The sequence below is a fragment of the Pollicipes pollicipes genome, unplaced genomic scaffold, assembly GCF_011947565.3.
Source record: "Pollicipes pollicipes isolate AB1234 unplaced genomic scaffold, Ppol_2.1 Scaffold_3447;HRSCAF=4054_pilon_pilon_pilon, whole genome shotgun sequence".
Classification (NCBI taxonomy): domain Eukaryota; kingdom Metazoa; phylum Arthropoda; class Thecostraca; order Pollicipedomorpha; family Pollicipedidae; genus Pollicipes; species Pollicipes pollicipes.
Window position 1 is genome coordinate 8,922,360 of NW_023596297.1, and position 27,990 is coordinate 8,950,349.

At 58.7% G+C, this 27,990-nt stretch overlaps 1 protein-coding gene across 1 annotated transcript in view; it reads left to right on the forward strand.

Moving 5' to 3' along the window:
• The window catches only part of LOC119091582 (kinesin-like protein KIF21A), a 70,649-nt gene that overhangs the window by 36,270 nt on the left and 6,389 nt on the right, over positions 1–27,990 (forward strand). Inside the window, 20 exon segments of the mRNA XM_037214391.1 lie at positions 2,578–2,811; positions 6,962–7,186; positions 11,972–12,154; positions 13,032–13,140; positions 13,709–13,887; positions 13,889–13,912; positions 15,333–15,522; positions 16,053–16,217; positions 16,644–17,123; positions 17,638–17,808; positions 18,920–18,982; positions 21,472–21,666; positions 22,175–22,377; positions 22,669–22,782; positions 23,476–23,602; positions 24,164–24,287; positions 24,901–25,102; positions 25,627–25,788; positions 26,136–26,273; positions 27,897–27,949. Coding sequence (XP_037070286.1) covers positions 2,578–2,811; positions 6,962–7,186; positions 11,972–12,154; positions 13,032–13,140; positions 13,709–13,887; positions 13,889–13,912; positions 15,333–15,522; positions 16,053–16,217; positions 16,644–17,123; positions 17,638–17,808; positions 18,920–18,982; positions 21,472–21,666; positions 22,175–22,377; positions 22,669–22,782; positions 23,476–23,602; positions 24,164–24,287; positions 24,901–25,102; positions 25,627–25,788; positions 26,136–26,273; positions 27,897–27,949 — 3,341 coding nt within the window.

Here is a 27,990-nt window from a genome sequence, read left to right on the forward strand (position 1 = left end):
CGGCGCCCGGCTGTCTCGTGTGATCAGCTCCACGTGGGTCATGATCCCTACCGTCTGCGGGCGCCCGGCTGTCTCGTGTCGTCAGCTTTACGCGGGTCACGATCCCTGCTGTCTGCCGGCGCCCGGCTGTCTCGTGTTGTGGGCTCCACGCGGGTCACGATCCCCGCTGTCTGCCGGCGCCCGGCTGTCTCGTGTCGTTGGCTCCACGCGGGTTACGATCCCTGCTGTCTGCCGGCGTCCGGCTGTCTCGTGTGGTCAGCTCCACGCGGGTCACGATCCCTGCTGTCTGCCGGCGCCCGACTGTCTCGTGTTGTGGGCTCCACGCGGGTCACGATCCCCGCTGTCTGCCGGCGCCCGGCTGTCTCGTGTCGTCGGCTCCACGCGGGTTACGATCCCTGCTGTCTGCCGGCGCCCGGATGTCTCGTGTCGTTGGCTCCACGCGGGTTACGATCCCTGCTGTCTGCCGGCGTCCGGCTGTCTCGTGTGGCCAGCTCCACGCGGGTCACGATCCCTGGCGTCTGCCGGCGCCCGGCTGTCTCTTGTGGTCAGCTCCACGCGGGTCACGATCCTCGCTGTCTTCCGGCGCCTGGCTGTCTCGTGTCGTTGGCTCCACGCGGGTCACGATCCCTGCTGTCTGCCGGCGCCCGGCTGTCTCGTGTGGTCATCTCCACGCGGGTCACGATCCCTGCTATCTGCCGGCGCCCGGCTGTCTCGTGTCGGCCCGCGCCGGTCACGATCCCCGCTGCGGTGCGCTGGTCGTGATGGAGGCGCGCCGCTGCTGCCGCATGACCAAAACGGGAGCTCCGATTAGTCGGGATTGGCTCCCGAGAGCTCCGATTAGTCATGACCGGCTCCTGGGAGGTCCAACAAGTCGGGACCAGCTCCCGGGAGCTCCAGCAAATGGCTCCCGGGAGCCTTAACAAGTCGGGACTGGCTCGAGGGAGCTCCAACAAATCGGGTCGGGCTCCCGGAAGCTCCAACAAGCCTGGATCAGCTCCCGGGAGCCTCAACAAGTCGGGATCGGCTCCTTAGAGCTCCAGCAAGCCGGAACCGGCTCCCCAGAGCTCTTATTACTGGGGGCCAGCTACAGGAAGCTCCATTAAGTTGGGACCAAGTCGGATCGGCTCCCGGAAGCCCCAACGAGTCGGGATTGTCTCCTGCTGTCTCCGCATAGTCTGGTCCGCCTCCTGGAGCTCGGAGCGGCTGGGACGGGCTCCCAGCTCGCCCTGCAATACAGCTGCGGTGGAGCACCGGGGCATGTGAAGATACAGGCGTGGTCCGTGGGAGTGGCGCGCCGGCGGCTCGCGAGGTGTGCGTGGCGGCAGATGGCGGGGGTCAAGGACGCCATGCGCTGTCGACCCATGATGCTGCTCCACTGTGTGGAATAGCGTGGACAGCTGATGAGTGCTTGAGAGTCCAGATTGTATTTCGGGATAGCATTCCTGGGTCATGAATCCCTGATGCTCTAGAATCTAGGATCCGTTCTAAAATTTTCACAAACGGTTTTCTGGCATCCCGGGTTTTGTGTAATTTTGTGGACAGGTTTGAGATCCATAATTTCTTTGAAATTGTGCTAAAGGATGATCCAGTCGATCCATCACATTTATTCGTGCCAAGGGTGTGCATCTTTGTGAAACAAACTTGCCGCCAGGCAGAGGCTGGACGAACTGTGCCCTTTTCGAACTGTAAGCTGAGTTGCAGCAGGCTGCCAACATTGCACTTTTTGCCACGTGACTGTCGTGATATACCACTCTGTTGAGTGTAATTTGGCTGTAATGGAGCAGAGCCCTGGCAGCACATTTCAGGACTGAAAAAGCACCCTCTGTAGGTGTTCTATCTTACCAAAAGCCCTCTGGGAATAGCTATTTATTACCCACTTAGATGACCGGCATAGGTGGCGCGCTCCGCTGGGCGCGCCTCACGTTCTCGGCGAGCGCTTCGACTAGCCTGGAATTGTTTGAAGAGCGAGCGGGTCAAAAAAAGACGGTCTGGCCGTGGGAATAAGGAAAAGGCGTCCCGACAAACGAACTGACGCACGCCGCGCCGTGTTGCCACCCGTGGTCGGCGTGGAGCGGTGTGTCTGGATCGGCGAGCAGCCTGGGATCTCCACACCCCTGGTGCATTGGAGACATGTCACGCGCAAACCACTCCCATGCCGAGTGAGAGAGCGAGAGAGAGTGTGTGTGTTGCCCGTACAGCAGAGGTGCGTGTTACCACAGGCCACTGTGCCGTCATCGTTACTGCACGTTAATGATTCCGCAGCACTTCCCGACGCGGTGCCTGCGGTCGCATTAGTCCGTACGTTACGGCCAGAACGAATGTTTAGCATGCGCTTAGCAGTTCCAATCGTGACTCATGCCCGTGCGTTCATACGCCGCAAGATGAACCGTGCAGCGCCACCCCTGACCCGGCTCGAAGCGCAGTGCGTCGGAAGCAGGTCATCCGGCAGCGCAGTGGGTCATCCGCGACCCCCGACCGCCGCCACTGACACGCCCACCGACGCCAGACGGGCCGTGACGTCTGCGGCCGGGACAGGCTCCAGGCGTGCTCGCGGTAACGTACGGCTCTCTTCCGCAGACGGGCTCCGGCAAGACGTACACCATGGGCACGGGGTTCGAGGTGGACACGTGCCCGGAGGCGGCGGGCATCATCCCGCGCGCCGTGGACCACCTGTTCCGCGGCGTGCGGCAGCGGCAGGAGGCGGCCCGCCAGGCCGGCCAGCCGCCTGCCGACTTCAAAGTCAGCGCCCAGTTCATGGAGCTCTACAACGAGGAGATCATCGACCTGCTCGACCAGTCCGGAACCAACCGGGTCAGTCCGAGGCGCGCGGGCCGTGCTGTGGTGAGATGCGCGGAGGCGGTCACTATGAGACGAACAGGGGCCGCAAGTGGTGACGGGTGCCGTGGTGGGACGCGCGGGGCGGTCACCAGGAGGCGAACAGGGGCCATGAGTGGTGACGGGTGCCGTGGTGGGACGGCGGGGGTGGCCACCATGGGGCGAAGAGGGACCGGTAGAGGTGACTTGGAAGGAGCGCACGGGTCTCCGGGAGCTGCACTAGGAGGCGCGCGGGCCGTGCGCGCCTCCTTTGCCGTATAGTTGGACGCGCGAGGGAGGTCAACAGAAGATGAACAGGGGCCGGGACAAGTGACAGGGGACGGACGCACGGCTCTGGGGGAGCTGCACTGGGAGGCGCGCAGCGATCGGGGGGAGGGGAAGCCAATGGCTGGGAGCGTGGTGGCAAGGAGGCAGTGCATGGGGATGGGGATGGGAGGGGGTGGATCATTAATATAAATTTCTGGTGGTCAGGTATTTAATAACTTTTATAAGGTCCACAATGTGATATCCTTATCATGACGGCTATTATCAGCAATAGACTAAAAGCAGAGGCTACTTACCAGGGCATCAACACCACATGCAAAAAGTTAGAAATGGCCTTTCCCCTTAACCAAACAGGAGCAGCTGGTTTCATCAGTCATAATTGCGGTTTAGGTAAAAGGCTGCCCTCGAATGAAGATTCCGACATGGGAGGAACTAGTGTCATACCTCGTCGATCCAATCATGGAATCATCCGCAAAACCCCCGGAGGTGATGACGCTCAAGCATCACTGGCTTCCATTATGCATCCCAAGCTTCGGTGTAAAGTGGTGGGCCTAGCAGACCCCAGCGAAAGGCGCAGAGCGCAGCTGACGAAGCGCTTTTCTGGTGACACATCCGTGCTCCAGTCCTGCGTGCTCAATCTGCTCAGACAGTGTTGTGACGGGAGTACCGATGATACTATCGATGTGACTGGTGCCCACGTGCCCTGGATAACGTGCGGCTCCCGTTTGACCTGGTTTAGGCGTATCTGCTGGGAAACAAACCCATCCAAGGTCGTGAGGGGTCATCGTATGAAGAGGACTCCAGCCAGCACCGGAGAAAGTGCAGGCTAGCGAAGAAGATAAGCAAAGGCGTGTGAAGTAGGGAATCTATTGATTTTTCGGTCGAGGTTAAGCAAACTTTTTCATTTAAGTTTAATTTAGTTCAAAGCCTAAAAATTATACGTGTTCAGATGGTTTGGGTTTTCGAATGTCATACTTGCCAACCATGACCTCAGGGTACGTAACGTGACGGTGACGTCAATCTGTTGCTGAACCGCCACTATATAGATACAGGGTACCTTCCTAGCAGCGTGATGGAATCATTTTGCTATCGGTTTTTGTTGCTGCCTTTTTGACAGTCATCGATTAGCGGATTGTGTCCAGTGTGTTTCTAGTGTAGGATGACACAATGCAATGCTGCAATGCTGTAATGGCCCCGGGCATGTGCGGTATTTTTCATCGATGTTTGGACTCAAATGTTGTTTTTTTATTATACGGAAAAACTGCGAGATATATTTCATACTTTGAAATAACCCATGTTCTCAGTGTACTTATTGTAACGAATCCACCATAATTTGTCTAACGTAAACACTTATTCGCCCGCATATGCAAATATTAAATCAATTTGATAATAGGGGCGGGGGATGTGCCCTAGCGGCCACTAGGTTAATGCGTCCCTGTTAATGGCACCTGTATGATCTGTGCAGACCGTATTGCTTACAGGTTTCTAGACTGCACAGAAATAAACACAGTACAAAAAGCTTCTGAACGTCATTGTCGTTGCCAACTTGAAGCAATCGGCATATCTTGTTTATGCTTAGTTATTGATCTAAAGCTGTAGTTTGTCTCAAACAGCGATGATGTAGCCTAAACTTTTTGTATATTTGGGATAGGCTGGATTTGATGAAGATTACTGCGGCTCATAATGGATGAAGCATGCAAATCATGAGAACACACGAACCGTAGAAAGCCGTGAGAGCACATCAACTGTACCATGCAGTTGCTTTGACCAACACTAACTGTGTCAGTGTGGGAAACATCATCTTCTTTACATTTCACCGTGAGTATAACCTAGCGCACTTTCGTGACAGCTTTTAGCGAAGTCCTGGGAGTAAAAAACCACGTAAAACCCCGAGATGGGCTGGCCTTTTCACTCAAGCACCAAATGCCCAGAGGTTTTTCTAACCACAGGTGAATGCAGTGACAGGGGGCGGGGGGGGGGGTCGATGAGGAGGGACGTAATGACCGGGGCGGCTATACGGGGGGACAAAGTGGTCTGGGGCGGTGATGAGGAGGGATATAGTGGCCTTTGGCGGTGACGGCGGGGGGGGGGGGGGGGTCGATGAGGAGGGACGTAATGACTGGGGCGGCTATACGGAGGGACAAAGTGGTCTGGGGCGGTGATGAGGAGGGATATAGTGGCCTTTGGCGGTGACGGGGGGGGGGGGGGGGTCGATGAGGAGGGACGTAATGATCGGGGCGGCTATACGGAGGGACAAAGTGGTCTGGGGGCGGTGATGAGGAGGAGTATAGTGGCCTTTGTTGGTGACGGGGCGGGGGGGGGGTCGATGAGGAGGGACGTAATGACCGGGGCGGCTATACGGAGGGACAAAGTGGTCTGGGGCGGTGATGAGGAGGGGTATAGTGGCCTTTGGCGGTGACGGGGAGGGGGGGGGGTTCGATGAGGAGGGACCGTAATGATCGGGGCGGGCTATACGGAGGGACAAAGTGGTCTGGGGCGGTGATGAGGAGGGATATAGTGGCCTTTGGCGGTGACGGGGCGGGGGGGGGGGGGTCGATGAGGAGGGACGTAATGACCGGGGCGGCTATACGGAGGGACAAAGTGGTCTGGGGCGGTGATGAGGAGGGGTATAGTGGCCTTTGGCGGTGACGGGGGGGGGGGGGGGGGTCGATGAGAAGGGACGTAATGACCGGGGTGGCTATACGGAGGGACAAAGTGGTCTGGGGGCGGTGATGAGGAGGGGTATAGTGGCCTTTGGCGGGTGACGGGGCGGGGGGGGGGGGGGGTCGATGAGGAGGGACGTAATGACCGGGGCGGCTATACGGAGGGACAAAGTGGTCTGGGGCGGTGATGAGGAGGGATATAGTGGCCTTTGGCGGTGACGGGGGGGGGGGGGGTCGATGAGGAGGGACGTAATGACCGGGGCGGCTATACGGAGGGACAAAGTGGTCTGGGGCGGTGATGAGGAGGGGCATAGTGGCCTTTGGCGGTGACGGGGAGGGGGGGGGGGGGGGGGGGGGTTCGATGAGGAGGGACGTAATGATCGGGGCGGCTATACGGAGGGACAAAGTGGTCTGGGGGCGGTGATGAGGAGGGATATAGTGGCCTTTGGCAGTGACGGGGAGGGGGGGGGGGTCGATGAGGAGGGACGGTAATGACCGGGGCGGCGATACGGGGGGACAAAGTGGTCTGGGGCGGTGATGAGGAGGGATATAGTGGCCTTTGGCGGTGACGGGGAGGGACGTGGTGGCTGAGGGGAGCGACACGGCCATGGGGAGGGGCGTAGCGGTCAGGTGCGGTGATGGAGAGGGACACAGCGGCATAGCGGCATAGCGACCAGGGTCACAGTGATGAAGGCACAGTGGCGCAGTGTGCACTGCCACGCAGTGATGGAGACACTGGGGCTTGAGGAAGTGTCCGGAAGACACTGTGACCTAGGGTCATGGTGGAGATGGACATTGGACACCGTATGATTGAGGGCGGTAGATGGCTCACCAGGACCAGGCATTGGTAAGGGCTTGGTGGGTGCCTGAAAGCAGCTCGTTTGTCCCGTTGGCTTGTTGTCGGGCACGCCCATTATATCCTGGTCAAGGACATGTTGTCCATGAGGGGTCAGGAAGGACTGTCCAGTGTCGTCGCAGAGCCTGTCATTGTTCTTGAGTGGAAACGGTCTCATTAAGTGTCGTGGTCACCTGGATGTTACTTACAATACATTGTTCGCCGTTTCGAAAACCACGAAATGGAAATCAAGGCGGTAAATGTTTTCCGCCCGGATATATTGTAAGTTGTCAGGGACGTTAGGAACCTGGCTGCCATTGTCTGCCCGTCGCACTGAAGTCGCTCCGCTGTCACCCGGCCGCAGGGCAGCAAGTCCAGCATCCGGATCCACGAGGACGCCGACGGCGGCATCTATACGCTGGGCGTGACGTCACGGGTGGTGACGTCGGCCGAGGACTGCCTCAAGTGTCTGCGGGTGGGCGCGCTGAGCCGCACCACGGCCAGCACCCAGATGAACGTGCAGAGCAGCCGCAGCCACGCCATCTTCACGCTCGTCATCAAGCAGATGCGCGTGGCGCGAGCTGATAGCGTGAGTGGAGGCCACCAGGGAGGGGCAGGAGCAGGGGGACGGGCGGCGGCGCAGTGCTGCTGTGACGGGCGGCGCTGTCAGACTGGAAGGAGGCCCCGGCTGATAAGTCGCAGGACGCACATGAGAACCGGCATCCAAATGGCCTTGACATGACCGGTTCACAAACAGATCACTTGCATGCAGCAACGATGCTGTTGATGCCGCCAGCGCAGTATTCGTATATCCGCGTATGACATCCAAATACCTGATAGCAATTCGCATATGATGGTGTATTTATTCACATATGCGCACGCACACGCTGTTCCTCCACCCGGACCTGCAGCGGAGATGATGTGACGGCACGAAGGGCCGGTCCAGGGGGCTGCGGACCGGGTGGTGGCCCCCAAGATAGTCTCAGTAGGGCAAATGACGCACATTTCTTGACTTCGAAGACGGATTTAAGAACTTTGGCTAGGGTATATTTGTCACGTTGCGACACACACACAAGGCAATCAGAGACGTAGTACGATAAGGTTTTGCAAGTCAGGTAATTTCCCCACGCACACCGGGGTTGCCCCCCCCCCCCCCCTCAGACGGCGTGGGGAGCACGTGTCGGCACACTTATCCTCGTCTGTCTCTACCAGCAAGCTGGTGAATGGAATGCCCATCAGGCAAGGTCATTTGACTTCAGTTTCAAGGGGACATGTCGTCGTTCCCCTGGCTGCGTCTTTTCTACTGGAGGATCTGTGGAGAGCACTGCAGAGGCTCCCACCCCTCTGAGAACAGCGCGGAATGCGGAATAACTGCCATTGATGTGGTACTGATAACAGGGCGAGCAGGTTATGCCGGGCTTGAGCACCGACGCTTTTGTGACGTGGACAGACGAACCCAGCCGAACAACAAACAGATCAGATTACCGATAGCAGTTGCGGTGCCCTCACAGGAGACTGCGGCGCCACATGTGACGTCACGGCCTTCATGACAAACATGCGGACACAATTAGAAACCAGCATGCTGTGGATCGCGTTCAGTAGGGAACGTAACTGTGTTATGTTAGGGACACGCAGAAGTTTACCTTGAGACGCATTAGCTGTGCACGCTGGCGCGTCGTTGTTCCGTCTTAGATGATGAAATTCCGTGTTAAGGCGCATACCGCAAATAGAGTCCCCCTCATCAATTTTCTTCTGCATTGCCCCCCATAACCATTCAGCCAAGAATCTTCTGCCAGCGTTCGCAGTGTATGAATCCGCCTTGGGTCATACTAGACGCTGACGTTGGTGTGCCTCTCTTTGCCATGGTACTCGGTCAAATGCCTGGCGTGCGAGGCACTAGTGCATGCGCCACGCTCATGTAGAGACATGCCCCACAGACAAATATTTGCATTGGCCTCTGTTTTCGACACCAACCAGTGTTTCTGGCGGCTCGAGGCCCGTCCGTTGTCTACATAGCTGGAGATTCCGTGGAGGTCGGGGTGGTCCGGATTCCCCAGGGGGCCCTAAAAACCTGAAAAATGGGGTTCGGGGTCCAAGGGCCCTTTGGGAGTGCTCTTCGGCTCGCGAAACGTGAAGAAAAATGCAGCACTGAACGGGGAACTCCAAAAAGAGATTCTTTCCCAAAAACAATGTTCGGGTAGCAGCAAATCGCCCCTTATGGATGTTCCGAGGGACCATCCTGAAACCCCGGGTTCCTCTGACTATTCAGTGGGCCCTTCCTGGTCATGGGGTGCACTCTGGTCGCTTAAGAGTCCCTATGGCTACGTAGCCCCTCCCCCCCCCCTCCCCACCTTGACTTCCAAATTCCCTTCAGGACACCAACGGGACCGCTCAGGGCCATGTGTGCCTAGGGCCTCTGGCCGCTTATGGGTTGTTTTAGTTGCTTAGGACCGTTCTGACCACTGAAAGGCTTCTCTGACCATTGAGAAGCCCTGGTCGGTGACGTTTTCTTGCGATTGTTTAGATGTGTTGCTGGCCGACCAAGGCTCCCACGGTCACCAGTGGACACCTTTGATTGTTCAGGCGGTCCTTCTGGGCACTTAAATGTTAGTATGGCTAGCGGGGGCCCACTGGCCGCTCAGTGGCCCGTTGGGTCGCTAGAGATATTGAGCTATATCATCACGACCCTTCGTATACTCGGGGCACTGTTATTTATTCAGGAGCCTTTGGCCGCCGAGGGGCCCTTCTATCGCCCAAGGGCTCTTCTGGCAACTCCTTGGCCCAGGGGCACAGGCATGGGGAACGTACTTCCGTTAAGGTCCGACGGTCCAATTCTATTCTGAGAAAATTTGACAGAATTTCGCTGTTGAAAACTGTGTTAAATATACCACGATATTGCTCCCATTTTCGCGTACCTTCGCCGCGGCTGTTGTTGGCAGAGTGCCTCAAAACGGGAATTTAAATTGTGTAAGCAAGCGCGGAAGAGGTGCAAAAGAACCGCAAGATGGGTGTAATTTGTTTTAGTTCACAGCTCTGTGAAAAGCAGGCCTTTAACACGTGAATCACGTGAGGCTAGTAGGAAAAGTACGCCTTAGAGCGGTTGTGCTACTATGGACTATCTACGACGTGGCACGTAGAATGCGACCACCGACTAAGTGGTCCATGGCGGTGCTAGCGTACTTCAGTGATAGCTGCTGGAGACTTCCTAGAACCGAAGAAAATAGTACAAAGGGAGAAATAACTGGTGAGTAGGGAAAAAAGAAAGCCACCATAAATAGCAAAATATGAGGGGTTTTCGCTATATAAACAGAAAAAAAAACTAGACAAAAATTACCTTTCTATATAACAGTGTTTTATTGCCGTGCTAAATACCATAAACAGCGGACGACAGTCGCTCCAATTGTTGCGTAACCTCGACGAGCTATTTTTTGGCGCGCTCAGTGGGCGATGGCGCGCTCAGTGGGCTGGGGTTATTGGGGGCGTCGGGTCCAGCTCGCACCGCCAATGGCTTGTTTGTAGGATTTGAATGAAAAGTTGAATCTCTCGACCTGTGGGTGGTTTATAGCATGCGGCAATTTATTCAAGACTGATGGGTGCGACGATTACCACGCTATCATCACGGTGGCTTCAGGTGAGTTGACAAACAGCAAGGTAAATGAATATATGTTTTATTGCAGTTGGAATGGGATCATTCCACTAATTGGGATCTTGGGAGATTCTGGTGCTTCATTCCGTAGCTGTCATTCCCAGTTAGATATTTGTATGAGGACAGAGGAGTAGTTTTCCATTCAGTTGGGGCACGAGCCCTCTAGCCATGAAGAGCAAGTGTGCGGAATTCGGGGGAAAATCGGTTTCAACGCGTTTTGTGCGTAGGGTTGGCCATTTTCTCATGTTCATCTCCTCCCCTCGACCTAATTTTCCGGGACTCCTCTCTTGGTTTAGGACCACAGAATTTTCCCGAACTGGCATGCTTCTCGATTGTTCTCAACATACCAGTTGTCGCAACAAGCAACCAGACCAGGGGCGTCGATTCTTGTATTCTCTTGCAAGACTTGTCTCGCAAGACCTGTACGCTACAGAAACTGCATCTTCTTGAGGCATCGTAGGCTGGCCCGTGACTACTATGCTTCTCAAGTCCGGACTATTTTACAGATGATGCATAAATACAGAACACAGTCTCTTGGTTAAAATAAAGTGGCTGGAATCCATGGAGAAACCAATTTGGGGGAGCTTAGTTCGTCGGGACCTCGGCCCGCATCCCCCCCCCCCCTGTCACTCCTTTGCGAGAATTGACGTCGCTGGTAGCAGCCCTCCCACGTGGCCACTGTCTTCCAATCATGAAGGCCCTCCATTTGTTTTAAGGGATCCCTCGCCCCTTCTATTATATTCTCAAAGCTAGGCCGGACATATGCCTGGAATGGAAATAACGGTTTCGTGGGCGTCTGTTGACCAGTTGGTACGATACCAGGGGCGCAGCCAGGACGTCCTTCGGTGGGGAGGGGGGGGGGGGGGGCGGAGCTCGGTGAGCACGTAGGATGCCGATGTTGACTCTGTCGGGAGCCATCTATGGTGAGAAAACGAGAAAATAATGCGGATCAAGGTGGATAGGCTATTGTCGCTCACCCTTGGCTGCGCCCTTGTACGATGCACAAGTGCGCAATTGCACATCGTCCTCAAATCAGTCCCCCCCCCCCCCCACTGCGGGGACCTGCGCGCGCGCAGTAGTGGTGTGCGGCGACCAGGGGCTCTGATCTGGTGCTGTCTGGTTGTTGTACCTGACGCTTTTCGTCCTGGTGTGCTCCGGGTGAGGCCACGGTGTGACTTATCCTAACTCAGCGCCATCCTTACCTTATTCACGGAAGATCCAATGTGCTGAATATCTGTCGGAGCTTTTTTGGTGCGCCTGAACAAATGTATCGACAATGCGGAATGTTCCCTTTCCAAGGAAATCGTGTGCACGCCGTCTATTGTGAAATACGTTCGAGCAGAGGTCGTCGCACAGCGGCGAGAAATTTGAATCGAAAGCTGTAGAATGTGTGTACATTTTTTCATTCCTCTTATTAATTATCCACTAATACCGGTGACAGAGTGAGAAGCATGGAGCCAGAATGCAAATGGTTAAATATGCTTAATGGTCTAAATTAGATACATATGAATCTACGAGGAGGAAGAACAAAAAGACCGCGGTAAGAGTCAACCAAGTGTTGAGCGCTCCGCCTACAGGAAACGTTTCTTTCCCGCTTGAACTGGGGTCACCCTCTGAAGGGAGAGCTGACGTAGTCGGAGGCTTGGTCGCGTACATCAGTACTGACTCGACACTGAGGTGGGAACCGGAGCCGCAGCCGGCCTCTGTCACGTGACGCTGCTCCGGCAGGGGTTCGCCGGCGAGACGGAGTCGGGTGACGGCGTGAGCAGCGAGGGCGGCGAGCAGCCCATGGAGTTCGAGACGCTCTCGGCCAAGTTCCACTTCGTCGACCTGGCCGGCTCGGAGCGGCTGAAGCGGACGGGCGCCACCGGCGACCGCGCCAAGGAGGGCATCTCCATCAACTGCGGACTGGTGAGCGGCCGGGGCGCCACCGCGCGCTCCTCGTTAGACGATCAGCTGTCGGCGGGATCACGGAAAGCGCCAATATTGCTGCCAAGTGAGGACCGCGAGCACCCAAGGAAGACGGGTGACCCACAATGTAGATAGATTTGAACTTTTTCGTGAACGTGGAAACTTAGTTATGAACCTTTGAATGTATGTCGTCGAGTTTGCTTGGTGAAATCGGTAAACATCGCAAGTCGGTTTTTTAAGTCATGTTCATGCGAAACGCGGGCGTTCAAGCGATTTACTTCAAGACTTCCGGGACGGGTTGGCATAGTTGATAGGGCAAATGCTTCCACCATGTACGGGAAGTCGTTAGTTCGAGAGCGGCTTACGATGGTGACAGGGATGACCGACAGCAACGGCAAGCTGCCTGGCTGCTAGCGGCCGCCACCGGTGGATGGTCAGCTGGGTGTGGTGCCATTGCGCATGATGACCCAAGGGGGTCGAATCATTCCTTTCGCAACATTATTATATCTCCAGTACTTTTCGGCAAAGCAAATGCCAGATGTCTGGGCCACGTCCTGCATACGCTGGTTAAGTCATGTTTTGTCCTTATATCCAAGGCAGAAACAATGTCAAAGGCGGAACATTCACGAGAGAAGTGGGGCAATGACAGGGGGACTGACGATGGTGATTTGGGTTGTAGGGGGCGCCGATTGCATTGGTCATATGGCGCCCATGTAATGGGAGGTTGCGTCCGTACTAAACAGCGAACAGCGTGTTTGGAAACTCGCTGTGCTGCGGAGTCTGTCTACCAGACGGTCCGCGCGTGCGAGCTTGCGCCCTCCCCGTCCTGACGTCGCCGGAGCGGCCAGCCCTGACACCGGCGCCCGCCGCCCCTCAGCTGGCCCTCGGCAACGTCATCTCGGCGCTGGGCGACGAGTCGCGCAAGGTGTCGCACATCCCGTACCGGGACTCGAAGCTGACCCGGCTGCTGCAGGACTCGCTCGGAGGTGAGGCCGCCCCTGACGCGCGCCGGGCCCGCCCCCGTGACCCGGGGTCGGCGTCGCGCCGCCCACCACGGCCGGGGCCAGCCTCTGGTGCCGCGGCACTCGCGCGGAGCTGCTGAATGGACTGTCGGAAGTGCGGTGGGCGATCTGTTGGATCGTCCGAAGTCCGTAGCTGCGATTCAGACTGAAGTACTTAGGGAAGAGCGCCCCTCTCTATGGCGGAAGCGCTTCCGACTGTGCCGCGTCTCGGTCTCGATGTCGCTTAACAGAGATAGGTTCGCACCCTCCCCCCCCCCCCCAAGTTGTGCCCCCCAGACAACATTCATCCATTGAGAACCAACACGGGTCCAACGTTGAGTGCAGCTTAAGCCTGGCAAAGCGTTTCTTTCCGTGCAACGCCTTTGTGCATAACGTAGACGTCGCATGGCTGGGCGGAGACTTGATCCCCACCCCTCCGCGGCGGGGTCCATGGGCGCCGTTTGACGGCCGTGTCGTCTGGTGTGTGTTCGGCCGCGTCGGCACCGATGTGGCGTCCTGTTGAGCGTGCCCGCGTACCCCGGCCGGCCCGCAGGCAACAGTCGGACGGTGATGATAGCCTGCGTCTCGCCCTCGGACGCCGACTTCATGGAGACGCTCAACACCCTCAAGTACGCCAACCGCGCCAGGAACATCAAGAACCGCGTCACCGTCAACCAGGACAAGACGTCGCGCACCATCTCGCTGCTGCGGCAGGAGATCCAGCAGCTGCAAGCTGGAGCTCATGGAGTACAGGCAGGTACGTCAGCGGATGGGCCGTGGTGCGCGGGCCTGGTGCCCAATACAGACCAGACTAGATGATGAGTACAGACGGAGTATAGATAAGATGCGAGTGTGGAGTTCCGACGGTGGTGGACGTAGACAAAGTATGAAGTCTCGGCATTGATGAAGCCAGACAAGATATGAAATCCCAGCGTATGTCAGTGGCTATTCCAGGTTGATTTCACTATTCCCCATGTCCATGCGCGTTAGATGCGATCAGCATGCAGCTTTCTGCAACTGAACTTCGTGTCGTATATCCTGGGTCATCCTAGGATAAGGGCAGCGTGACTCGAAATGATGATTGCCAATGCAAGCCTCGTGGCAAGAGTCCCGTCGGTCCACGGCTATCTGGGTCGTCTAGCGGACGTTGCGCAAAGACGCTTTGTTGGCGTTAGGAAGACTGAGAGAATGACGTGAAATGAAAAAAAATGGAGGATAATGAAAAATAAGGGGATGATGAGGTTAATGTGAAAACGTTAGATGATACTGAAACGCATGCGTACGTTGTTTGACGCCTCTCAAACCCACAATGGCAGTTCCTGTTTGCTTCACCATGCGAGGACCGTGCCCCCCACGTGGGACCGATGATTGGAACGCATCCACACGCCTGCTAAACTTATTGGTAATTGGTTTCAAGTAAGTTGGTTATGGTGAGAATGTCAGCAAAACCGAACTTTCTTAGGGGCTGATGTCCTCTATAAAGTGGGCGGCGCTGGTGCATTATTTGCGTTGTTGAGTATTGTATTGTATATGTATGTATGTATAGTATGTATATATATATAGTTATATATATATTATATATGTATTGAGACGCGCGATCGACTGCCGTCGGGGTATGCGTCCGTCCTGAGGTAGAGCGGCAGCCTGAAATGGAGCCTCACGCCTATAGGTCACTTCAGGGGAAATTGTGATGTGCGATTACCACCGTAGTCGCCGGCGCTGATACTTAACTACCCAAAGTTGGCGCGCTAATGGCAGCCATTCGAGCGCGCACGACCTTCTGCGTCCAGAGGCGAGAATTTGTGCCGATACGATTGCCGTTCTATTCTCGTCAGCTCGTGCTCGTACTGTGTGGCTGCGGCCTCAGGTTGGCCAGCCCAGGGCCCCGTGCCGATCCTTGTTGTGTCAGTCTTGTGGGGCTTGTGAAGTAAAGCTTTGTTCTCGTTTTCGCGATGCTGGAGAACAATGCGCCTACCGAATCGGTACGAATCGATTGCAAACATTGCAATGCAACGTGGTAACAGAGCTACTGGCAATTTGACGTCAAGACAGGCTTCGCTTACGGCCCGTCTCGTGCAGATCCATTCACAACGATCTGAGAGCCTGTCCTGGGATCGAGCCCCGAGTGTGACCTCACGGGTCAGCTGACGCGGCATGCCTGACGCGCCCTCCGGCAGGGCAAGCGCGTGGTCACCGAGGACGGCACGGAGGCCATCAACGACATGTACCACGAGAACAACATGCTGCAGTCGGAGAACGCCAACCTACGCACGCGCATCAAGGCCATCCAGGAGACGATCCAGGGCCTGACGGCCCGTAACGCACAGCTGCTGGCCGAGCAGGCCGCCGGCGACTGGATAGGCGAAGGTAAGGTGTCCACACATCGTCAGAATACGCAGGCTGGGACGGTGCCGGGGGGTACTGTGTGCACACCTTGCCCATGTATTCTTTGGCAGGGAGGTCTCTTACGCATGCTGCAGGCCCAGTCTTCGTAATGGCGGAGAGTGCAGGGACTAGGGAGTACATGCCAGCAATCCGTTGAATGTCATATTTCAAGAAATCATCAGAGGCGAAATGTGCTGATGTAGCTTTAGCCGAGGATGTTCCCCTTTACGATATGTACCATTCAAGGAGCCATGGAGCGATGTGGGCGCAGATTAAGTGTACTTTCGACTTAGGACTCAGACTCACTTTCCTACTCTCTCAGACTCTCACTCTGGTCTTTCTCTGGTTTCTCTGTCTGCGGTATCTGGCCTCTCGGGTCTCTCTCCCTCTCTGGTCTTTCTCTCCCTTTCCCCGATCTCTGGTCTCTCTGGTCTCTCTCCGCTTCTATGCTCACCCAGCACCGCTGTCCTGGTGGTAGCCGATGAAGCACTGGTGCTCTGCGCCGTTCGCAGACGCCGGCAGCGACATGACGCAGGTGGTCGCCAAGTACCTGCAGGAGATAGAGGAGCTGCGCGCCCGCCTCATGGAGTCGGAGAACACGTGTCAGATGCTGCGGAAGCAGGCGGCCAACCGCAACCTGTCGCGGTTGACCCTGAGCCCGCGGCCGGCCGGCGCGGGTGAGCGGCCCGCCACCTCCCGTGTCTGCCCTACCGTTTCGGTGGTGGTCTGTGCGGCCCAAGCACCGCGGACGGGAGAACCGTGCCGTGCGCTATGCGCTGACGTTCTCTGGTGCCTCATACATTTGACAGTGTTGGCGGATCAGCCTTACAGTGCGTCATGGGTGTCAGGTGATGTGTGTACTCTGCTGAATTATTAGCACAGCAAATGCGCCGTTTGTTACGCCAGTCATGTGACTCCTGAGGTGATGCCCGCCCTGCCGTCCGTATAGTGCCTTCCCGCCCTGCGGCTCGTATAGTGATTACCCGCCCTGCCCCATGTAGTGTCGTCTTGCCCTGCCGTCCTGATAGTGCCGTCCCGCCCTGCCGTCCGTTGTCCTGTTCCGCCCTGAGGACGGACGGCCGCCCGTCCTGGTCCTGCCGCAGACGTGGTCGCCTTGTCCCCGGGCGCGGTCCGCGCCATGGTCCGTCGGTTTGAGGAGCTGACGCCGGACCGGCTGGACCAGACCTTCACCGTGCCGACCGGGCAGGCCTCCCTGGCCGCCATCTGCCTGTCGCTGTCCTCACCGGCCGGTGGCGCGTCCCCCGGCTGTAACCTGTCCGCTGAGAACTCCTCCCCGGCCGCCATCTGCCTATCGCCATCCTCACCGGCCGGTGGCGCCTCCCCCGGCTGTGACCTGTCTGCTGAGAACTCTTCCCCGGCCGCCATCTGCCTATCGCCGTGCTCGCCGGCCGGTGGCGTCTCCCCCGCCTGTGACCTGTCCTCCGAGAACTCCTCCCCGGCTGCCATCTGCCTGTCGCCACCCTCGCCGGCCGGTGGCGCCTCCCCCGGCTGTGACCTCTCCGCCGAGAACTCCTCCCCGACGGCTGACTCCGGCCCGTCTGCGCCCCCGCTCCTCTGCTGCGGTCAGTGGCTGCACGCGACTGCCTTCCCGGCTCTGTCTTTAACTGCTCGCACTCATTCTGTCCTGTCGTGTCCCTGCCCAGTCTTATCGCGTCCAATCTTGGTCCCGTCCCGGTTGCGTTCCTGTTCTGCCCTCTCCTCCTCCCCTCCCTCCTCTCTTCTCCCCTTCCCCTCTTCCCCTTTCCCCCCCCCTTCCCTTGTCTCGCCTCGCTTCGCCTCCCGTCACTTCCTTCCCTCCACTTCCCTTCCCTTTTAAGCAGGGTATCACTGTGAACTGCGGATAATTGTGTTAGAAATAGCCTTCCATGGTTTAAAACCCGATGCAAATGTACCACAGTCCATGTAAGTTGTTGGGTCTAAATATCCCCACATCGCCGCTTTTACCCGATTCCGCCTGTCATATGGCTGGTTATTGGCGATGGTGTGTCGGCGTCAGCGGCCGTGAGCGCCGCGCGGTGCCGCCGGCGGCCGTGAGCGCGGGACAGACGAGCTGTATGTAATGATTGCCGGCCGCAGGCGGCGTGGAGCTGTCCCTGGTCGAGACGGGCAGCGTGCACGAGCTGATCGAGGAGGCGCGCCGGGACCTGGAGCGGGACCGCACCAAGAAGCACCTGCGCCGCTCGAGCAGCGAGGGCGGCCGCTCCGGTGACCAGGACGGACAGTCGAGCGACAGCGGCGACGACAAGGGTGCGTGGCTGGGGCGGCCGGTCGGCTGCCAGGCTGGCCGGCCGTGGCAGCGGCCCGTTGGCCCCGTCACCTGTCCCCCAGACGGCCGAGGCTCGCTTCAAAGCCAGCCAGGCGGCCGCCGCCCCCGGAGCCGGCGCCGTCACCCTGTGACTAACGCCGCTGGCCGGCGCAGCATGCCCCGGCCGCCACGGTAACGCGTCCCCGTCGGCGCCGCACGCTGTCCCGGCCGCGACCCGGTCCTGCGGCGGCTGCGCAGTCTGGGGCCAGCCCGACACAGCTGTTCGCGGCTTAACATGGCTCGGCGGTCTAACTCCGGCGCCGTGACGCCGTAACGTAAGCCGCGACGGAAGGTCCGGGCTGGGAGTGGCGTCGGCTCGCGGAGCTGCGCGCTCCACCCTCGTCCCGGTGTGCACGCTCTCTGTACTCTGTGTCGTGCGCACTCACATGTCCGCCCCGTAATGCTGTTTTGTTCTCGGTCAGCGCCTCTGCCTTGTCGTTTTTTCGCGAATGAAGCTCCCGTTTTCTGATAATGTATCGTTATTTGGTCACTTTACCATTTGAAATCCTTAGTTTGGCTAGATTCACTGCCATTCTGGATTATATACTAAAAGCAAGCGCTAGAGAAGGAAATGATTACAGTGATCACTCGTCATTTCAACAACCAAAAAGCACCAAAATAGCTTCTGTGCGGTCCTGTCCTAACTTCACCTGCACATTGTGTCGCGCAGATTCTGAACAAAGCGCACTGCTGAAGAAGTCTAACTAACGCTGTGCAGTGCACGGGCCCGTTCAGGACTCTTTAACACCCAATCCTTGAGATGAAAAGCGACCGCGCGGGAGTGTTCCTGTGGCGCTGACCGGATCGCCTTGAGCGGGCCGTGCGCCCGGAGTCGAGGTGGCCGTGATGCTGCTCCCGCGGCCGGCTCTGGGTCAGGCGGCGGACCAGCGGAGCCGGACCAGCGCGTCGGCTGCCGGCGCGCTGGGCGCCCGCTGGCCGGCCGAAGCCTTTCGACTCCGGAGGCGCGCGGAGCCGCGTGCGCGTGTGTGTGTCTGTGTGCTAACGGCACGTCTGGGCGGCGGGCTGCGCGAGCTAACGGTGCCGTGTTCGCAGACTCGGATAACGCCGACTCCGAGCGCGAGGACTCGACTGACGAACGGGAGAGCGAGGACAAAGGTACTGACGCCCCGCGCGCGCCACTAACCCGCTGCCCCGGCTGGCTGAGCGGGCCGGCACTGTGGCTGGCTGCGCGCGCCGGTCGGGTGTCGGCGCCGCTCCGCGCGGTCCTCAGCCTCTGCTGGGCTCCCCTGGCTGTCAGTCTTGAGGCGTGTGGCGGTGGCCCGGGCGACGGCTATGCAGGGCGCGCCGCGACAGGCTTGCGCTGACTGGTCGCCCCCTACCGCCCCCCGCTACCCGGGCGGCAGTCGGACCCCGCCGCCGAGCGGAGGTGGCGGACGGCGGTGCAGCTGACGGCGAGCGAGAAATGGGCGGGTTGTCTCAGACAGATTGATGCTGTTGCGTTGTTGGGAGGTCAGCAATGCACGTAACCTCGAAACAAATGAAATATATTGTCGTAAAGGGGCTCATGAGAGGCTGTGGTTACACGTCGCACGTAACATTTCGCCCGCGAGCGGTATTCGGCCATTTCTCGGAGCTAGATCGTTTGTTAGCGTTGGTGGTATGCTAATTCAGTGTGAGCTTAGGCCGCACCGAATTTTTGATAACCTTGGACGACAATTAGTTGTCTCTTTCATGATGGGAATGAAATGGATGCCACCAGCTCATAGATCATGTAGCTACGTTGAGTTGTTTAGTACCGCGTGCCTTGCTCTGCTGACGTGTATCGCTGAACCCCCACTGGAATGATCCGAGGACTAAGGACCGGGGACTGCGGAGCCTGAACATATTCCGTCCTCAACGTGGCCACCCTCTCGCTATGTCTGTGAGACTACGTTGCATGCTGTTTCCTTGGAGGCGTGAGGTGTGTATCCACGTTAGAGCCACTGCCTTCGACCACCAGCCCCAGAGATCAGTGACCTCGCTCACGACGGAGCTGGTCTGGGTCCGTTAGTCCCACGACCTCAGCCACGGGGCTTCTTGTGGGACCACACGAGCGATGTTTACAGATGCGGCACACACGGTAGCGATCAGCTCAGCACGAGCTGAAGAGTTTTTGAAGCCGATTTCGGCTTCGGCGTGCGAGCCAGAGACAGCCAGTGCCTCTGTGGCGCGCCGCGGATGAGCGACTGCGATCCGGGACCCGATGCTCGCATCGCTACGTACATTGGGGTCGTTCCTCGTTTCGTCAGGCGCGAGTGTCGCAAGGCCTGTCATGGGCCCCCTGCGCGAAGTGAGCTTAATTGGCTTTGGCTCCCGTGATTGGATAACTGTAAAGCCTTCTTAGGAGCCGGTTGGCTGTCCTGGCGCGTCTTGCAGTCCGCCAGCCGGACATTTGGCTTCATCGCCTCACCTGGTCCCGTCACGCCGGTAACGGGCTTGTACCCGAGCAGCCATGCATGTCGACCGGCAAGCTTTCAACAAACAGCGCAGTTCTTGGAACTTTGCGCCGTGGTTTCAAGGCATTTCCTTGCAAGTTGTTTTATGACGGGCCGTAGGGCCGTATTTCTGCAACGTTCCAATATCATTACTGTTTCGCACCATTCCTTTAACACGGGACGCGCGCAACTTTCTAATCTCGAAAACGTTGTCGAAAACGGATCGGTAACAGGTCTAGCTCTCGACGACCAGCCGTCGGAGTGACATGAGTGCAACTGATAACTGGAGAAAACGGGTAAATTGTACTGGCAAATGCGTGTGTTGGTGTAAATGGATAAACACGCGTCATCGCGCGTAGACCGCTTTTAGGGCCAATGTCAGATAACGACAAGAGCACATGAAGACACGCAAGCAACCGCCCCGTAAATTACATGTATGTGTTGTCAGGCTGGCTGACTTTATTGTACTGCACTGTACTGGCTGCAGCTAGCAGGGCCGGAGGCCGCCCGACCGGCGGGGCTGACGCGGGTGCACCCAACGACATCTCTCGAAACTGGGCCCGAGCACAGGGCGCTGTGGGGTGAACTGAGAACTCAGAATGAAGCGTCGCAGTTTACACAGGAATGTAGTCCCGTTAATTGCCATAAATGCCCACAAATATTTGCACGTTCCGTCATACTGCTCACTGCTTAGTTGTACTATAACTTCTACGTTTACCTGCTACCTATACTTACTACTCACTACTTACTATGTCGCAATGACCAAAGCTGTAGTGAGTGCTAATTCACCGGGTGCGTGGATTGAAACTCAGGCCAAATCAGTCATAATCAGTAATCACGCGACCACATGTGTAAATTTGTGCGCGTGTGCTTAAGACCAGTGTTCATCTGCGGAACTATGTATATCTGGAAAACGCGGTTTGGTAAGATGCGACGCACGCTTTCCTTCTGTGGGGCGGCTAGTGTTCCATGCAAGCTCGAGTTTCCAGAAGAGCATGCGTTTTGTCCAAAATCCTCGCTATGTGGCTGCAAGCAGTGCTGGTGCGATGTAAGCCAGCGAACTGAGGCGCGGCCCAGCTCGCGGTACTTCGCCGCTGGCTGGTGACCCGGCCGCTGGTCGTGTGGAGCGTCACTCGATCCGAACGCTGACGGTGTGGCCGCGGTCGGCAGACAACGAAGACTACAACGAGCAGCTGGCCGAGCTGACGTCCGAGATCAGCGTCAAGCAGCGGCTGATCGACGAGCTGGAGCGTTCCCAGCGGCGCATGGACACCATGCGCCAGCAGTACGAGCAGAAGCTGCAGCAACTGAGCGGCCGCATCAAGGCCACCGAGCAGGAGCGCGACAAGGTCATCTCGGGCATCGGTGAGTCGACGGCTGACCGGTCAGGCTGGAGCCGGCCAGCGCTGACGTCACGCGTTGGGCCGCCCGCCTCTGGCTGGTGGACGGGCTCTGTCTGAATAGTTACGGATGTCCGCGTCAGTGCTTAAGGATGATCTGTCCGTAGCTAGGAATGTCCGTGTCATTGGTAGGGATGCCTGTGTCGGTGGCTAGGGATGTCTGTGTCAGCGGTTAACGATGCCTGTGCAGGTGTTACGGATGTCTGTCAGTGGCTAGGGATGTCTGCCAGTGTTTAGGGATGCCTGGATCGGCCCAGCCTCGGCGTTTGCGTGGCATCGCCACCATCGAACACCGCCACCATCGAACGCCGCCCTTCGGCCGTTGTTGTTCGGCCCTGTCCGCCAGCGGGTGCGGCCCGTTGTCGGCCAACCTGACCGCAGGTCAGGGAGAGGCCGCCCGTGGTGCAGGACGGCGCGGGTCGTGCCCCGCCGCCCAACAGTGTCCACGTCAACCCTCGCTGCCGCCGTTTCAGCCGGCAAGCGCTCGGCCACGTCCAGCGACGACGTGCGCAAGGTCAAGGACGAGTACGAGCGCAAGCTGTCCGACATGGCCAAGGAGATGAAGAAGCTGCGCTCGGCCCAGCGGGAGCACGCCAAGCTGGTGCGCTCGCAGGGCGAGTACGCGCGCCAGGTGAAGACGCTCAAGACGGAGGTGGTCGAGATGAAGAAGGCTAAGGTGCGTGCTGCAGTGTCCACCGCGGAAGGGCAGGGGCGGCGTGCTGTCGGCGTTTCACGTGAACGCGTCTTGAGAGCGACCATAACTACCATTATGGTGTATGGTTGGGTTGCCTCGACGTTTGTCAGGTTTTGTGTACCTCGAGGTGTATTCTCCCCCTGCTCGCCTCTGCATGGTGTGGCCGTCGTGGGCTTGGTGACGCCGTGCCTGTGCGGTTTGTTTCGTGTGAATTGGCGTCGCTCTCGCTCCGTCGGACCGCGGCTCGGTCTGACCATCGTCTGGGCGGTGCAGGTGAAGCTGATGCAGCGCATGAAGGAGGACGCCAACAAGATGAAGCAGATGGACCTGCAGCATCACCGGGCCATGTCGCAGCTGAAGAAGGAGCACCGCAAGCACGAGAGCCAGGTGCGCCGCCGTCGCCGCTGCCGCCGCCGGTCGGCCCGCACCACCGTTCGCCGCTTCATTACGTCAGCGCAGGGTTATAGATCGCTTGGGACTGACATGACATGTGGATCATGTGACTGCAGTCATGAGTCGTAATCAGAAATTATTGATGGTCCGGCCATCAACGCCACTACAAAGCGGCCGCAGCATCCGATTACGGGGTTTTGCAGCCCATTTCCTTTGTCGTTCTTTGTTGATGTGTCGGGCGGTTAGAACGATGCAGATGATAATCTCTGACCTGTACTTGGGGACAGTACAACGTCCAAGATAATGACTAGGCAAGGCGCAGTTTGCCACACAATCAACATGTCAGTGTTTCGTGATTCGCTTTGTACACAAACCTATAACCTGTCTTGTGAAGTGCCACTTGCGGATAATAGCCTGCAAAAGGTGTAATAGAAGCAAATAGCAGTCTAATAACAATCATGTAGTACGCCTAGACATACGTGATTATTACGTTTGTAAGCCAGCCTCCCGACTTTGTGTGTGATCCGTGGTTCCCCAGAATATGTCGTGCAGTGCCATGTGTCTGGGTCACCTTGTGCCGCGCCGCGGTGTGTCTGGCCTCGGAGCGGCCGGCGGCGGGCCGACGGTGCCGACGACCGGAGCTGTACGAGGCAGACGCCGGGCTGACGCCACCCCGCCCGTCGCCAGATCAAGTCGCTGGAGGCTGAGAAGCGCCTCAAGGACGCCGTCCTCAAGCGGAAACAGGAGGAGATCGTGGCGCTGCGCAAGCAGGGAAAGCCGGCGCCGCGGACGCGCGCTCGCCTCCGGCCCCGAGGTACGGCCAGTGGCCGGGTCACGGCCCCGAGGTACGGCCGGTGGCCGGGTCACGGCCCCGAGGTACGGCCGGTGGCCGGGTCACGGCCCTGAGGTACGGCCAGTGGCCGGGTCACGGTCCCGAGGTACGGCCGGTGGCCGGGTCACGACCCCGAGGTGCGGCCAGTGGCCGGGTCACGGCCCCGAGGTACGGCCGGTGGCCGGGTCACGGCCCCGAGGTACGGCCGGTGGCCGGGTCACGGCCCCGAGGTACGGCCGGTGGCCGGGTCACGGCCCCGAGGTGAGGCCGGTGGCCGGGTCACGGCCCCGAGGTACAACTGGCGGCCGGGTCACGGCCTCGAGGTACGGCCGGCGGCCGGATCACGGCCCCGAGGTACGGGTGACGGCCATCTCCAGAGATCCCGTGTACCTTGCTGTGTGCGGCTTACAGGGCTGTCAAAAGCTGACGCGTGACATCCGCTTCGCTGAATTGATTGCAATAGCCTTCTTGCAGGTGATTATTCGCCTGATACTCTAAAGTGGGTTGCGTATTTGGTGTGTTCACCTGTTCTTGCCACCGCAGGCGGGGAGACGAAGACCTACTCCCCAGCTGTGGCCAAGAAGAACTGGCAGTCGCTGGAGAAGTCCATCAACCAGCTGGCGCTGAACAAGCAGACAGTGGCTAGCATGGAGCGTGAGATGGAGAGGTGCGTGGCCTGGGGGCTGCGGTGGCGGGGTGGGGGGGGGAGGGGGGTGTTACCTTCGGGCGATTACCGGGGAGGGAGAGGGGTTAGACACTGAGCCCGCTCCGGAGCTCATGGTAATGGTGAGGCCATCACCTTGCGCCTTGGGACGTGCTGACGTGGATTTGGTGTGGATTTGCGTCACATGGCGTAGTTCGGTAGTATTTTCCTTCCATCTTGCATTCGCCAAACAGTCGGCCGGACAATACTGACGTCCTTGGCCAGCCCTGACGTCCTCGGCCAGCCCTGACGTCCTCAGCGGACCTTGGCGTCCTTGGCCAGCCCTGACGTCCTCGGCCGACCCTGACGTCCTTGGCCGACCCTGACGTCCTCGGCCGACCCTGACGTCCTCGGCCGACCCTGGCGTCCTCAGCGGACCCTGGCGTCCTTGGCCAAGCCCTGGCGTCCTCAGCGGACCCTGACATCCTCGGCCAAGCCCTGGCGTCCTCAGCGGACCCTGGCGTCCTTGGCCAGCCCTGACGCCCTCGGCCGACCCTGACGTCCTTGGCCGACCCTGTCGTCCTCGGCCGACTCTGACGTCCTCGGCCGGCGCTGACGCCGTCCTGTCCACCGGCAGGCAACTGAAGGACCGCGAGAACCTGCGCCGCCGGCTGGCCAGGGTGCTGAAGCAGCGCGACAAGATGCGGCTGGCCGGCTGGTCCCCGCCGCAGATGGTCGAGCTCGAGGAGACCATCGAGGGCATCCGCGCCAACATGGACTACATCAACGACAACATCAACGAGTGTCAGGCCAGCATCATGGCCATGGAAGAGTCCAAGGCGAGTGAGGCTGTGCTGAGGGGCCGGTGTGTGCCGTGGGCTCTCGTTCGGCATTGCTGGTGGCCATTCAGAATCCTGGCTCTGTGGTGTTGTAGGCAGTTCAAGGGCATGCAGAACACATTAATAGGTTTTGTATTCCTAACAGGAGGTTTTAGAAGGTCGTGATCATCGTTCAAGACCGCCTGTTTCAATGAATTAGTAGTGGCGGCAGCCTTTCACTGACTTGTCCCATTGTGAGATCTCGGCGTTACACTCCGACCCCGCGACGTCACAGTCCGACCCCGTGGCGTCACAGTCCGACCCCGTGGCGTCACAGTCCGACCCCGTGGCGTTACAATCTGACCCCGCTGCGTCACAGTCCGACCCCGCGGCGTCACAACATCGTGGAGTTGGATTTCATTGGACTGACTTCGTTGAGCCCGAACCCTGCCCTGACCGCTCCATGGTGTTCGGGACCCTGCCTGGGCCGCTCCGTGGTGTCCGGGATCCTGCCCTGACCGCTCCGTGGCGTCCGGGGCCGGCAGGAGGACCTGCCGATCCAGGAGCCGGCGCTGCTGGTGCGGAATGTCGAACCTGAGCAGATGGAGTACCTGCTGGAGAAGCTGATTGCCATGACGATCCACCAGAGCTGCGTGGCCGCCCAGCACGAGGCGACCGCTAGGGAGACCGAGGTCAAGATGGAGCAGGTAATGTCAGACTGGCCAAGCCCCGCCGGAAGGCCTCTGTCCGTCCAGTGAACACCACCGCCGCCTGAGTCGAAGCGTGGGACAGCGATAACAAGCGGGGGTAGACGTGACAGGCTGATGTCTTATTCAAACATCTGGCCAACGCCGACATAGGCGGCGCCGTTTTGTTCGTTTCTGGCTGGGTGGCTATCCCCGGCCTCGTGCTGCTGGCTGGGCGCCCCGGTGCCTGCCGGGGCTGGACCCCCGACGGCCAGGAGCTGTACCGGCGCGGTGAGCCGGCGGCGGCTGGCCTGTGACGCCGCGTCCGTCGGTGGCCGGCGCTGTGTGACGCTCGTTGGCCGCCGCAGATGGAGCAGAACAGCTGCGTGCAGCAGCAGCTGCTGCAGCATCTGATGACTGAGGAGGGTGGCCTGGACCCGGCCGTGCTCTCGCTGATGGCGGAGGCCAGCGGGCCGGGCAGCGACGAGTCGGCCGCCTCCGACCAGGAGCTGGCCGAGCCGGCGCCGCCCTGGGCCGCGGCGCCGGCCGCGCGCGACAAGGCGCGCCGCAAGACCACCACCACGCACGATCTGCTGTTCGCCAACGGCGGCGGCGGCGGCGCCGCGCCGGCCGACGAGCCGCAGCGGACGGACGTGCGCGGCGGCGGCGACGCCGAGACGCGGCTGGCAGCGCCGCCGCCGCCGCCGTCGCCGCCGGTCTTCACCCGCTCGCTCAGCCACGTGATATCGACCGGCACCGGCGCCGGCACCGGCAGGTGAGCCGTCGGGCCGTGGCGCGGCGGGCGAGCGGGGCCGCTCTCTCCGGCTGGGCTGTGGTTTGGCCTGTGACAGCCTGAGGTCTTTGGACTGCACTGCATGCTGTTTGGACGTGATTGGCCGCTTTTGGCATTTCTGTGTGCATGTGGTACGGAAAGCACCGTTCTGTATTCCGAAAGGCCACGCCTCTCCCATTCACTTGCAAAATTCAGAGTCACTGGAAAGTAAGTTTTTGCTCGTATATTTTATGTCAGTAGTTAACAGCCAACTCTAGGTGCCGTTGGCGTCAACAGTTGTGATTGGATTGCAAAGCCCGAGTGCGTGCTGTTGCTCTTCCTCTGTTGTGTTTGCCTGCTTACCTTGACTGGCATTAGTGATATGACGAGTAGTGCAACGTTGCACCAAAGAGCGTGCGTCAGTCGATGTGTTGCTGCCGGACCCATCCTATGTGGTACTGAGAATTCCACGCATTGTGATTAACGGGAGTTGGGCTTACCAAAACATTGTGAGTTTAATTTAAGAAGCTGCTGCTTACTCTCCTGGCTCATTCGGTTTCTTTCTCTCGGCTAAGTGCTTCCCTTGCACTGATATGGTCCCTAGAGTGTGGCATCAACAAAATGTATCGCATTGACCCAATGGACGGTGAACGCGCGCCAGTTTGCTCGCCCTCGTTCGCACGGGGTATAGTTTTACTGAGGCAGCGTTATAGTTGATGGCGACGGCGTTATGGCGGAGAACAAAGTGCGAAAACTGGAAGATTTTGGACGTTCCGACTTCGTTGAGTTAAAGTAGTATTGGAACTGGAATATTTCGTTGGTGCTAGAGTAGACCAACAAGCGAGCTATTCGTATTCCCAGCCCATTTGCCACTGATAAGTCGGGCTTCGCGCCTACGAGAGACGTTGTGGCGTATCGGTCCGTACGTCCCTCTAGATGTTTGTGCCGATTTGAGCTTTCCGTCCCTCTGAATGAGATGTATGCGTGTGTGTGTGTGTGTGGGTGTGGGTGTGTTGTAACCACTGACCGCTTGTGCGCAGTGCAACAGTTGCTGGGTTCTCCCGCCGCATGAGGGGACCGGCTGGTGTGTCTGTTTGAGGGGAAGGGGCGGCGACCGGCGTATCAATGGGTATCCTGGTGTCCGTTGTGACGCTCGCTGCATGAGGGGACTGACTAGCGTTCTTGTAGTGTGCGGATGTTTGCAGGGCCACTCTCCGTCTCAGAGGATGTAGCCGCGTCTCTGTGGCGTCCGGCCGTGTCTCCACGGCGTCCGTTCGCGTCTCCATGGCGTCCGGCCGTGTCTCTGTGGCGTCCGGCCGTGTCTCTGTGGTGTCTGGCTGTCTGTGGCGTCCGGCAGTGTCTCTGGCGTCCGGCTGTATCTCTGTGGCGTGTGGCTGTCTCTGGCGTCCGGCCTGTTCTCTGTGGTGACTGTCTGTCTGTGGCGTCCGGCC